Source organism: Dama dama, chromosome 24 (assembly GCF_033118175.1).
Source record: "Dama dama isolate Ldn47 chromosome 24, ASM3311817v1, whole genome shotgun sequence".
NCBI lineage: Eukaryota > Metazoa > Chordata > Mammalia > Artiodactyla > Cervidae > Dama > Dama dama.
This window is the reverse complement of record NC_083704.1, coordinates 7,745,816-7,759,790: the sequence shown is the minus strand read 5'-3', so window position 1 is coordinate 7,759,790 and position 13,975 is coordinate 7,745,816. Positions and strand designations below refer to the sequence as shown.

Sequence of the window (13,975 nt, the reverse complement as noted above, 5' to 3'; positions counted from 1 at the left end):
TCCCTGGTGGCTCAAATGGTAAAGAATCTGCCTGCAAGTGGGAGACCTGGGTTTGATCCCTGGGTTGGGAGCATCCCCTGAAAGAGGACATAGCAATCCACTCCAGTATTCTTGCCTGGAGAATCCCATGGACAGAGGAGCCTGGTGGGCTACAGTACATGGGGTCACAAAAGAGACGGACATGACCGAGTGACTGAACACAAGCATAAAAGGCAGTAAGTAAAATGGAATAGTTTACAAAGATGCAACCTAAGTGATTAGAAGGAAAAAACTTGTATTTGTGGGAATTGAAGATATTTCCTTAAATGAATTTAATGAGGTCATATAAGGATCTCTCGAGCAGTTAAAGCAACTGGGGAGTAACAAAGAATTTCTGGGCAGAGATCCTGAAAATCATGTCACAGATACTCACCATGTTGTTCAATTAGTGGGCTTATATTTGCACAATTTACATTAATTACAATCAATTTTGCAGTGCTGTGGGTATCTCTCTATCATATGTGTTTGCCCTGCAATTACTAAGTGAGGTGTGTGTGTCCAATGTCTTTCTTTTAGTATTAACCCAAATTTTGGATGATAATAGGAAACAGGAATTACTTTTGAGAGTTTCTTTTTAAAAATGGGTTTAAAATTAAAAAGTGAGTCAGAACTATGATTATGCCCATAATTGACTAGGGCTGAAAACCCCAGACCATTTGACTATCCTATAAAGTATGGAATGCTTTGTCTCTCTGATCTGAGATAATATTTGGGTTCCATGACTGATAGGTACAGAGGAAAGATATGAATGTTTCTGTTCTTAAAGTAATATGCACTTGTATTAAGTCACTCGGTTGTGTCCGACTCTTTGCAACCCAATGGACTGTAGCCCGTCAGGCTCCTCTCTGTCCATGGGATTCTTCGGGCAAGAATACTGGAGTGGGTTGCCATTTCCTATTCCAGGGAATCTTGCTGACCCTGGGAAAGAACCCACATCTCTTATGTCTCCTGCATTGGCAGGTGGGTTCTTTACCACAAGTGCTACCTGGGAAGCCCAATACGCCCTTGTATTTTATATATAATCTTTCATTTCTATGACCCATTCCCGCTTTTAAGAAAAAAATACTGAATTTCATCTTTTCCATTTAGAATCAAAGGAAAGTCCCCATATGAATACATGTATTTGTGTAGCAAGTATTATAATCTCTGGCCTCATGTATAAAATAAGTGTCAGAAAATGAGTGGTTTTCTATTTTTATTTTTAGCACAGGAAACTTTAAAAAAATGAAACTGTACACAGAATCCCAGAGAAATAGGACTATGGGGACTCAGTAAAGAGCCTGCACCCAACCACTCTCACCCTCCCTTGGTTGTCCTGGAACTGACGACTGAGTGAGTCCTTTCAGGCACCACATGGAGGGCAGCGGTTTTCAGAAGGTCACCTAGCATCGCTGTGAAGACAATATTGTTATTTGAAAGGAGAGACCTCAGTTACCTAAAACAGTGCCATTCAGGTAGCCTTCCAGACTAGTATGTCCACAAGAGAGAAGTGCAAATTTGAGAGCAAGCATTGAGGAATATTTATGGCAGTTTGACATTGCCATGCTGTCCAAGCACATGATCAGTGATGGACTTATTTAGCTGAATAAGATACATCACTCAGTCAGAAGTGTTGGTCCATAATAGATTGGAAATTAAAAAAAAAAAACAACTTTATAGATAATTTGAGAAACACTGTTCATGAATATTATCTTATTTTCTTGTTGTTGTTCAGTCCCTAAGTCGTTTCCAACTCTTTGCAACCCCATGGACTGCAGCACGCCAGGCTTCCTTGTCTTTCACGACTTCCCAGAGTTTGCTCAAACTCATGTCCACTGAGTCGGTGATGATATCTAACCATCTCATCGTCTGTGGCCCTCTTCTCCTCCCGCCCTCAATCTTTCCCAGCATCAGGGTCTTTTCCAATCAGTCAGTTCTTGCATCAGGTAGCCAAGGTATTGGAGCTTCAGCTTCAACATCAGTTCTTCCAATGAATATTCAGGGTTGATTTCCTTTGGGATTGACTGGTTTGATCTCCTTGGTGTCCCAGGGACTCTCAAGAGTCTTCTCCAGCACCACAATTTGAGGCCTCTAATTTTCTTCCTAAAGACTGAATAAGTTAGATCAGGGGTACCAGTCCATGGCCTGTTAGGAACTGGGCTGCACAGCAGGAGGTGAGCTGCAGACAAGCGAGTGGAAGCTTCATCTGTACTTACAACCCCTCCCCATTCCTCACAGTGCTGGTCTCTGTCTCCTGTCAGATCAGCAGCTGCATTAGGTTCTCATGGGAGCTTGAATCCTACTGTGAACCGTGCATGTGAGGGATCTGGGTTGTGTGCTCCTTATGAGAATCTAATGCCAGATAATCTGATTCTGTATTATATTAACTTGTATAATTATTTCATTATATATCACAATCTAATAATAATGGAAATAAAGTTCATAATAAATGTAATATGCTTGAATCAGCCTGAAACCATCCTCCCACCCCAGCCCATGGCAAAGTTGTCTTCCACAAAATTGGTCCCTGCTGCCAAAAAGGTTGGGGACTACTGACTTAGGGCATTCCTGAGTGTGTTCAGTATTATCATAACATTACAAATACTTATCAATCCATTTGGTTTAAAAGAAGTTTTATGAAAGAATTTTGAACTAAAGGGATAATTAAAGGGTTTTTTAAAAAATAATTCTTTTATTTATTCATCTATTCATGAATTTTTTTGTTTAATAAATATTTACTGTTTGCCCACCATGTGTCTGGTGAACACAGGAGGCCCAATACTGCGTCATGGAGTTGTCAGGCAATCATTATGCTTTTTGCATAGGTTTGCAATGTGGGGAGTATTTGCACTGGGCTCTGAGAAGGAGCACCAGACTTGGGGCTTGGGAGTCATGGGGGGCTCTAGTTCCAAAATAAATAATTGTTAAAAAGCAAATGCTTCCCAGGTGGTGTGATGGTAAAGAACCCGCCTGCAATGCAGGAGATTCGGGTTCAGTCCCTGGGTTGGGAAGATCCCCTGGAGGAGGAAATGGCAACCCACTCCAGTATTCTTGTCTGGAAAACCCCGTGGACAGAAGAACCTGGCAGGCTACAGTCCATGGGGTTGCAAAGAGTCGGACATGACTGAGCAAATGAGCATACAGTGCACAAAAAGCAAATAATTCATGAACTTTGGTAAAAATGCCTGAGCCACTTGTTACAGATTGTGGCACAAATACTTTTTGATTTCACACATTGTGCTTCCTCTGTGCCGTTTGTCTGGTGTGTGGGGATAAAGCAGACATGGTCCCTGCCCACATGGGGCTTATGATCTACTGCACAGAAACCAGTGACTGGCTGGGGGTTCTGATGTCGATGAGCCCCACGAGGGGCTGAAACAGGGTGGAGTGGTGAGAGTGTGGGGCCCATGGGTTGCTGGGGAGTCCTCAGCAAGGAGGGGACATATGAGTTGAGGCTGAATGACCCGAAGAAGCCCGTGGGTGGAGGAGAAGGGAGACCTGGAAGGACTCAGAGAAGTCAGTGTGAGCAGGAGAGGTTAGCTTGGCAGTTGGCAGCCACTGCCCCCGCCTCTGCTCCATGTGCGCCTGCAGCCTGGCCCTTGAATCCCCATCAACCACGCTTATCCGTGGGGGCTGTGGACATCCACAGAGCCGCCATCTCCAAGGATGGTTTGTGCCCATGTATTGGCTTCAGAGTTTTGCTTCTAGCAGCCAGCTTTGGGTCTCTTTTTGGGAGAATTTTGTTTAAGCTGCTGGAGTCTCTTTGTCCCAGTCAGCAGTGCCTGTGTCACAGAACCAGACTCAGGCCCACTAGCCCATGCACAGTAAAGCCAGTATACTGACACCTAGCTGCAGTGAGTGAAAAAACTGGCTTAAAATTCAACATTCAAAAAACTAAGATCATGGCATCCTGTCCCATTACTTTATGGAAAATAGTTGGGGAAACAATGGAAACAGTGACAGACTTTATTTTCTTGGGCTCCAAAATCACGGTAGATGATGACTTCAGCCATGAAATTAAAAGATGCTTACTCCTTGAAAGAAAAGCTATGAGAAACCTAGACAGTGTATTAGAAAGCAGAGACATCACTTTGATGACAAATGTCCATGTAGTCAAAGCTATGGTTTTTCCAGTAGTCATGTATGGATGTGAGAAGCGGATCATAAAGAAGGCTGAGTGCTGAAGAACTGATGCTTTCAAACAGTGGTGTTCAAGAAGCTCTCTAGAGTCCCTTGGACAGTAAGGAGATCAAGCCAGTCAGTCCTTAAGGAAATCAATCCTGAATACTCATTGGAAGGACTGATGCTGAAGCTCCAATACTTTGGCCACCTGATGTGAAAAGCCCACTCATTGAAAGAGACCCTGATGCTGGGAAAAACTGAAGGCAGGAGGAGAAGAGGACGACAGAGGGTGAGATAGTTGGATGACATCACTGACTCAATGGACCTGAGTTTGAGCAAACTCCGAGAGACAGTGAAGGACAGAGAAGCCTGGCGTGCTGCAGTCTGTGGGGTCGCGAAGAGTCGGACACGACTGAGCAACTAAACAACAACAAGCCGTGGTGAAGGACAGTGCAGCCTTTACTGCAGGGCCCAGCAAGGAGTCCAGGCAGTTTATGCTCAAAACACCTGACCTTCCTGATGCCTTTTAGCAAAGCATTTTTATTTCATTTATTCATTTTTAAACTTTTCGTTTTGTATCAGGATATAGCCAGTTAACAAACAATATTTTGGTAGTTTCAGGTGGACAGCAAAGGACTCCATTAAACATATACATGGATCCATTCTCCTCCAAATTCCCCTCCATCCAGGCTGCCACGTAACACCCCGCAGAGTTCCATGTGCTATTCAGTAGGTCCCTGCTGGTTATCCATCTTAAATACAGCAGTGTGCAGAAAGGCCAGGGTGGGGAGTCGGCGGGTCTCTGGGGTGTGAGATCAGCTCCTGCACAGTGGTTGGTTGATGGTGAGGTTCCGGGGCGTTAACATCATAAATCTTCAGGTGCCAGTAGGTGCTTATCATCGGCTAGTTAATTTCTTCTTTATAATGTGGTTTTAGTATCTATAAAACAAGTTGGGGAATGTGCAGCAAATGCTGTTATCTAGATACTTTCAGAGAGGAGGACAGCAGGGGGCATGTGGGGTGGGGTCTGTCCCAGGAATGCCCCCTAGGGCCCTGCTGCCTTGCCCTGAAGGCTAGGTTCTCCCTCAGGACTGTCACCAACCACTCCTTCCCTCAGGTTTAGATGCTGGCTCTGAGGCAAACTCCGCCTGCAGGACTCTTGCCCTCACCTGATCTCTGAGAAACACTTGCTCAGAAAGGTGTTTGCTTCTTGAAAATGACTTAGGATGTGAACCTCCCTTTTCCCCACCCATCAGTTTTGAATTATCGCCCTCTTGTTGTTGTTTAGTCACCAAGTTCTGTCCAACTTTATGCGACCCGGTGGACTATACCACACCAGGCTGCCCTGTTCTTCGCTGTCTCCCACAGTTTGCTCAAGTCCATGTCCACTGAGTCTGTGATGCTATCTAAATAGCGTTTGGTATAGTGTAATAATTTTTGCTAATTAAATATGGGGTTACATTAAATATTTAATAGTATTTCCAACTTCTTGGAGTTTTTTTTTTCTTTTTTCAGAATAGTTTCCATTTTAATGGCCACCAAGTGGAAAGGATTTTCTTTTTTGTCCTAAAGGCAATTGCCTGCGTCTTCTGATTCTGGTGAATTTGTTTACTGTTTAATTAAGAGAAGCATTTCTAGAGAGTTATCTATTTTCACTCTTCCAGTTCACAGAGTAGAAGCTAATCTTAAACTGATAAAACTATTAGGGGATTATTTCCTGTTCACCCACCAGGTCAATAAAATCACAGAGATTAAACCACAGAATAAGACAAGGCATTTAGCAGTAAGATTGTGGCAGATATGGTCCTCTACCTTCAGAAGCCCATGAGCTTTTCCACACATTTTCACATGCTAATCATTGTGACTTTTATATCCTGTTTCTAAAACAGGCTAGAGCTACGGTTTGAGCAGAATTTGAAGCCAACAGGCCAGTGTATCTGTATGGAACTTTCCCTCTGTTCTTGAGGGAAAGGTGAAGTTAGATTATATTTATTTTGACTGGATTTCCATTTATTTTAGAACTTTTGGGGCATTTTAATATTTATATATGAAAAGCACTTGGATCTTTTGCTGTTGAAAAATGATGTACAGGTCATTCATTCTTCCTCTTTCCCTCCCTACCCTGCCCTTTGTTACTCCCTTTCTCCTTTCTTTCTTTTAAACAGATGCTAAACCAAATCTATATCTGAATATCTCACAAAACATAGTTTCAAGTTCCTAAGTGGGTTTTTCTTTGTTTGTAGTAGAAACCTATATCTGAGATAGCCACTTTTATCTTTAGTAGTTTTCAATCTGAGATTGAACATAGTACACATTCAATAAATATTTGTTGAAAGAATAAATCCATGGTGTTAGGTCCTGGGCACAATCCTAAAATACTGTTATTGTACTTTGCATGATGTGCATCTGTGATGAGAACCTTGGTCTTCAGCTCAATTCCAGCTGAACTATTTGTCACAAATATGCAACTATATTGGGAAAATAATTTTAAATCCTTAGATATACTGTCTTTGTTCATTTTACAAAATTAAATTTTGCTCAATTCTGTTGCAGTAAAACACCCATTGGTACATTCCTTTTGCCTCTTAAGTACTTCTGAAACACTTGGATTTTGGCCATCAATTCTATAACACATTGAGGCATGCAATTATAAGACAGCAATGCATACTTTTTCATGCCTGAAAAACATTCTGAAGTCAAGCACTAGTATTGAAGTACAACTGGAAAATTTTACATTCAATCAAGAACTAAACCAATAGTGTTTTATTTTGTATGTTCCATGTAATTGAAAGTATGGGTATCTTCAACTTTTTTTTGGTTTCTATTCTGGAAATGAGAACAACTTAATCAGAAATTGATTAAAGAAGGGTTTTATTAACAAATAAATTATTCTCCATTGTTGAACTCATACTAACCTTTTGAGTAGTGGTAGAAAGTAGTATTAAAGCTTATCCTAGGAAGGGTGACCATAATGATGACAAAGCTTAATTCAGAAGAGTGAGGTGCCTACTGTCTTGTATTCCCAGGCTGGATGCCCCACTGTCTGGATTGTTAAAAACAAAACTCAGTTGAGTACATTTTAAAGATCTTATTGGCTTTATTCAACAATTAATGAACTGGGCAGCATTCTCTCTAGCAGATAGAAAGGAGCTCTAAGAAACTGTACAAAATGAAAGACTTTTATAGGCAGAAGAAGATAGGAATGAAGAAGTTATACTAGTCAAAAAACAGATTGGTTATTGCAAGCTTATTTTTCCCAAAGAGGATGGAGGGTTTATCAGGCTGCTTACCTAACTAGTGCTAATCAGGAGATTCCTGATTGGCTAGTTTAAGTTTCCATCTTGGGGAGAGGTGAAATTGTAATTTAGTTTGGTTGACCCCAGGGTTAGCATGAATGACTCCATTTTGATTGTGAGCCCATTGTCTTGTTTTAAACAGGATGCTTAAGTGAGTTCAGGGACTGTGCAAGGCTGACCCAGTTCTGGCAGAAGAGGTTATGGCTGGAGTTGTCCCATGTGGGGATTCAGCCTGAAAGTTTTAGGCATTCTGGAAACCCAAGGATATTTTGTGTGTTGCCCTTGACACTGTAATGCATTTGCAAGTGCAATGCATTTGGTGGAGCTTTCTCTGGAATTTTTAGGGACATGACCCATGATGAGAGAGGAGCTCCCTAAACTAGCAGCATGCTGTTAAGGAAACTTACCGAGAAAGACAAGTAAGATGGCATAAGAGTGTCAGTGGGACTTCAGGTATTTGCTTATAAATATTTTGGAAATCCCAAATATGGACACTTTTCCTGGCAAGCAGAAAAGTACTTGTTGGGGTAATGAGTCAGAAGATTTGAAATCAAGAATGACTCAGAAAATATAGGCTTAGGTACTACTATAATTATAAACCTATAATTATAAACTATGCCCTAAATGTATCCAGAGGCCTTTGAATGATAAATAGTAAATGTTATCCATATTAGCATTTTTATTATTGTATTAGAAGTAAATGTTAGTTTGTGCATATTTAAATAAATGTTTTAAGTGAATTTGCATTAATTGAGACTATTTTGGAGCACACAAGCCAACTAAAGTTTTTCCTTCCAGTTTACTTTGAAAGGAATGCGATGTTAATTCTGGGGCATTGATGGTTTACAATGCCTGATCAAGACAAAAAAGTGAAGGCCACTGAAAAATCAACTGATAAAAAACAGCAAGGAGTCACTACCAGGTAACACCATACTGAGTTTTTGCTTACTATTAACTCAAGCAGTGACCAGCAACCACAGCGTAGATCCTTGGCAACTGCTACTCTGGGGTAGAGTCTTCACTGAAATGTTTGCCCTTTCCCAGAGTTCTAAGGAGATGTTTAGTGTGTATATGTTTCACTCTATAACAGCAGGCCTCCAAGTGGCAGGGGTCCATGTTACTAGTGGGTAACACAACTAGTTCACCTAGAGTCTTCTGTCGGTTGACATTGTGTTATTCTTTCTCCTAGGGACTATTCAGATCTTAAAAGACTTCTGTGCCTTTTGAACGTTCAAGCAAGCAAGCAACAGGTAGTGTTTTCAAAGAATGCACATCCATTAATGACAGAGAAATCACGTTTCCAAAGGATCCATTTAACAGCTTATGAACGATACATCTATTTTCCTTTGTTCTTTCCCGTGTTTCATCTTTCTTCCAGTTGCGTCTCTCATATCTGGTTCAGAGTCAGAAAGCAGGACTGTGCATCCACAGCCTTTTCATTCCTCTGCTCAGTGCCATGGGCGCTAACCTGCAAAACGCATCAATGTAGAAAGGATATGTTCTTCTATTGAATGCTCAGGGTCTGACCCTGCAGAGCTCTAGGGGAGTTGATTTCTCCAAAACACTGTGCATCCCCTTTTCCTTCTCCCCTTCCCTGCTTTTCGGGCTGCCCAGCTGCTACAGCACCCCTCTTGATGCTGGCTGCAAAGTATATCTCACCAAAAACAGGGGGAATGAAGGAGTGAGTTTTGACTGCTTTCACAATAGCATTTTTATTTTTTTAATGGACAGAATGGTACTGCCACTTGAATTATCTCTAGATGTTTTTTTGGTTTAGCTTCTGTAAGACTTTGGAGAGGCATGAGATTAGAGGCTATCCGAGAAGGCTTGGGGAATAACACAGAAATGCTAATAGCAATAAACACAGCAGATACTTATTTAGCATGGTCAATTAGCAAATGACAGAGCTGGGATTTGAACCCTGGGAGCCAGATTCCAGAGTCTACTGTGGTAAACTTGTTCAAGCAAATTTGTTCATGAGCTCATGTGGTAATACAGCCCTACTGGCTTTTGTTATGTGTACTAAACTTACCAGAGAACTATAGCATTAAAAAATTTGTTTATTGAAGTAGAGTTGGTTAACAATATTATATTAAATTCAGTTGTATAGAATAATGATTCAATCTTTTAAGATTATACTCCATAAATCTTTTAAGATTTATATTCAGATATTGGCTTTATTTCCTGTGCTGTATAATATATCCTATTAGCTTATTTGTTTTATACATAGTAGTTTGTACCTCTTAATCCTCTACGCCTGTATCACCCCTCCCCATTTCCCTCTCCCCTCTGGTAACCACTGGTTTATTCTCTGTATCTGTGAGTCTAGGTACCCAACTAACACACTTGGCTATATAGTACAGCACTGCAATAGGTTTATAATACTTTTCACACAATTAATACATAAAAAAACCAAACACACAAAAAAAGAAAACATTTTAAATCATCCAGTACAGTACCTTGAAACGTACAGTAGTACCAGCTACATCACCGCTGCTTTTACACTTGCGTCTAGACTTTCTGGGCTTGAAATAAAGATACTGCATTACTGTTCTCTATACAGAACTGTACAAAGGCACAACGACTTGTAGGGGGTGCGTACCTGTGATCATGTGTGCCAGACATGTGAACTAGCTTTATGTGATTGGACATGCAAGCATACATTCAGTTTTGAAAGTTTGCAGCTTGAACATTTGTGTATAGACGAGTTAACTATATTCATTTATTTTTTTAAAGTCCACATATAAGTGGTAACATACAGAATTTGTCTTTCTCTGATTTATTTCACTAAGGACAATAATTTCTAGGACCATCCGTGTTGTTGCAAATGACAATATTTATTCTCTTTTACAACTGAGTGAATTTCATTGTGTGTGTGTGTGTGTGTGTATACATTAATCTGTTGGTGGACACTTAGGGTGCTTCCATACTATGGCTATTGTAAATAATACTGCAATAAACATTAGGGTGTATGTAGCTTTTCAAATTAATGTTTTCATTTTCCTTGGATATGTACCCAGGAGTGGAATTTCTATATCATATGGTAGTTCTGTCTAGCTTTTTGAAGAATCTCCATACTGTTTTCCATAGTGCCTGTACCAATTTACATTCCGGCCAACATTATTCCCTTTTTCCCACATCCTTGCCAACATTTGTTATTTGATGTCTTTGTCATGAGAGCCATTCTGACGGATGTGAGATGATATCTCATTGTGGTTTTGATTTGCATTTCCCTGATTATTAGCAAGGTTAAGCATCTTTTCATGTGCCTGTTGGCTGTCTGTATGTCTTCTTTTGAAGTATGTCTATTTAGGTCTTCTGCCCTTTTTTTTAAATCAGGTTTTTTAATATTGAAGTTGTATGAACTGTTTATATATTTTGGATATTAACCCTTTACTGGTTATCATCATTTGCAAATATTCTCTCCCATTCAGTAGGTTGTCTTTTAATTATGTTGATGGTTTTCTTTGCTGTGCAAAAGCTTTTAAGTTTAATTATATCCCATTTGTTTAATTTTTTTTTCTTTTGTTTCCTTTAGGAGACAGAGCCAAAAAATATTGCTACAATTTATGTCAGAGTGTTTTCAGGAGTTTTATGGTTTCCAGTCTTATATTTAGCTCTTTGATCTATTTTGAGTTCATTACTGTATATAGCATGAGAATATATTCTAATTTCATTCTTCTACATGTACCTGTTCAGTTTTCCCAGCACCAGTTACTGAAAGACTGTCTTTTCCCCACTGTATATTCTTGTTTCCTTTGTCATAAATTAATTGATCATTTAAGTGTGTGGATTTTTTTCTGGGTTCTTGATCTATGTGTCTCTTTTGATGCCAACAACATACTATTTTTATTAATTTTATTTATTTTTTAATTGGTAGAAAATTGCTTTACAATTTTGTGTTTGTTTCTGCCTTACAACAATGCGAATAAGTCATAATTGTATGTATATCCCTTTCCTCCAGAGCCTTCCTCCTCTCCTCCCATCCCACCCTTCTAGGTCATCACAGAGCGCCAAGCTGGGCTCCCTGTATTATTTAGCAACTTGTCACTAGCTATCTGTTTTACACATATAGTGTATATATGTCAATGCTACTTTCTCAATTCGTCCCACGCTCACCTTCCCCTGCTGTGTTCACAAGTCCATTCTCTACTAAGTTCATCAATACATTTTTCTAGATTCCATATATATGTGTTAATATGTGATACTTGTTTTTCTTGTTTTTACTTACTTCACTCTGTATAATAGGCTCTAGTTTCATCCACTTCACTACAACTGACTCAAATGCATTCCTTTTTATGGCTGAGTAATATTCCATTGTATAAATGTACTACAATTTCTTTATCCATTCATCTGTTGATAGACATCTAGGTTGCTTACATGTCCTGGCTATTGTAAATACTGCTTCAGTGAACACTGGGGTACATGTGTCTTTTAGAATTGTAGTTTTCTCAGGGTATATGCCCAATAGTGGGATTGCTGGGTCATATGGTAGATTTATTTCTAGTTTTTAAAGGAATAGCTATACTGTTTTCCATAGTGGCTGTATCAGATTACATTCCCACCAATAGTGCAGGAGGGTTACCTTTTCTCCACATCCTCTCCAGCATTTATTGTTTGTAGATTTTTTAATGATGGACATTCTGACTCACGTGAGGTGATACCTCACTGTAGTTTTGATTTGCGTTTCTCTAATAATGAGCAATGTTGAGCAGCTTTTCATGTGTTTATTGGCCATCTGTATGTCTTCTTTGGAGAAATGTCTGTTTAGATGTCCATTTTTTGATTGGGTTGTTTTTCTGATTTTGAGCTATATGAGCTGCTTTTATATTTTGGAGATTAACCCTTTGTCAGTTGTTTTGTTTGCAATTATTTTCTCCCATTCTGAGGTTTGTCTTTTCATCTTCTTTATAGTTTCCTTTGCTGTGCAAAAGCTTCTAAGTTTTATTAGGCCCCATTTGTTTATTTTCCTTTCTATTTTCATTAGTCTAGGAAGTGGGTCAGAGAGAATCTTGCTGTGATTTCTAACAAAGAGTGTACTGCCTATGTTTTCCTCTAAGAGCTTTTACAGTTTCTGGCCTTACATGTAAGTCTTTAACCCATTTTGAGTTTATTTTTATGTATGGTGTTAGGAAGTATTCTAATAGCTCTCCAGTTTTCCCACCACCACTTACTGAAGAAGCTATCTTTTGTCCATTGTATTTTTTTGCTTCCTTTGTCAAAGATAAGGTACTCACAAGTACATGGGCTTATCTCTGGGTTATCTATTTGTTCCATTGGTTTATATTTCTGTTTTGTGCCAATGTCATACTGTCTTGATGACTGTAGCTTTGTAGTATAATTTGTAGTCAGGGAGGTTGATTTCTCCAACTCTGTTTTTCTTTCTCAAGATTGATTTTGGCTATGCAGGGTCATTTGTGTTTCCGTACCAATTGTGAAAGTTTTTATTCTAATTCCGTGAAAAATGACCTTGGTAATTTGACAGGGATTGCATTAAATCTTGGATTGCTTTGGGTAGTATAGTCATTTTGACAATATTGATTCTTCCAGTTCAAGAACATGGTATATATCTATCTATCTGTTTGAATTGTCTTTGATTTCTTTCATCAGTGTTTTATATTTTTCTGCATACAGGTCTTTCATCTCTTTAGGTAGGTTTATTCCTAGGTATTTTATTCTTCTTGTTGCAATGGTGAATGGGATTCTTTCATTCATTTCTCTTTCTGATTTTTCATTGTTAATATATAGAAATGCAAGGGATTTCTGTGTATTAATTTTATATCCTGCCACTTTACTAAATTCATTGATTAGTAGCTTTTTGTGGCATTTTTAAGGTTGTCTATGTATAGTATCATGTCATGTGCAAACAGTGAAGGTTTTACTTCTTCTTTTCCAATCTGGATTCCTTCTGTTTCTTTTTCTTTTCTGATTGCCATGACTAGGACTTCCAAAAGTATGTTGAATAACAGTGGTGAGAGTGGGCACTCTTGTCTTGTTCTTGATCTTAGAGGACATGCTTTCAGTTTTTACCATTGAGAATAATACTTGCTGTGGTTTTGTCATTTATGGCCTTTATTGTGTTGAGGTATATATTCTTTCTATGCCCACACTCTTGAGAGTTATTATTGTGAATGGTGTTGAGTTTTGTCAAAAGCTTTCTCTGCATCTATTGAGATTATCATATGGTTTTTATCTTTCAATTTGTTAATATGGTGTATCACATTTATTTGTGTGTATTGAAGAATCCTTGCATCCCTGGGATAAATCCCACTTAATCATGGTGTATGATCCTTTTAATGTATTGTTGGATTCTGTTTTCTAGAACTTTGTTGAGGATTTTTGTATCTATGTTCATCCATGATATTGGACTGTGATTTTCTTTTTTGTGGTATCTTTGTCTGGTTTTAGTGTCAGGGTGATGGTGGCCTCACAGAATGAGTTTGGGAGTTTCCCTCCCTCTGCAAGTTGGGAACAGTTTGAGCAAGATAGGTGCTAGCTCTTCTCTGTACCTTTGAGAGAATTTCCCTTTCTCCAGCCTC

At 39.2% G+C, this 13,975-nt stretch overlaps 1 protein-coding gene across 7 annotated transcripts in view; it reads left to right on the top strand.

Moving 5' to 3' along the window:
- The window catches only part of NEK10 (NIMA related kinase 10), a 322,723-nt gene that overhangs the window by 11,140 nt on the left and 297,608 nt on the right, over positions 1-13,975 (top strand). For 5 of the 7 annotated variants that reach the window (XM_061127631.1, XM_061127638.1, XM_061127632.1 and 2 more), the window contains exons 2-3: positions 8,235-8,358; positions 8,626-8,686. The exons of 1 other annotated variant lie outside the window; for it this stretch is intronic. In XM_061127631.1, coding sequence (XP_060983614.1) covers positions 8,285-8,358; positions 8,626-8,686 — 135 coding nt within the window. In that variant the 5' untranslated portion in view covers positions 8,235-8,284. Of the gene's footprint in view, positions 1-8,234; positions 8,359-8,625; positions 8,687-13,975 lie in introns of those variants that run through there. One more of the 7 variants, XM_061127635.1, reaches the window with a different exon arrangement.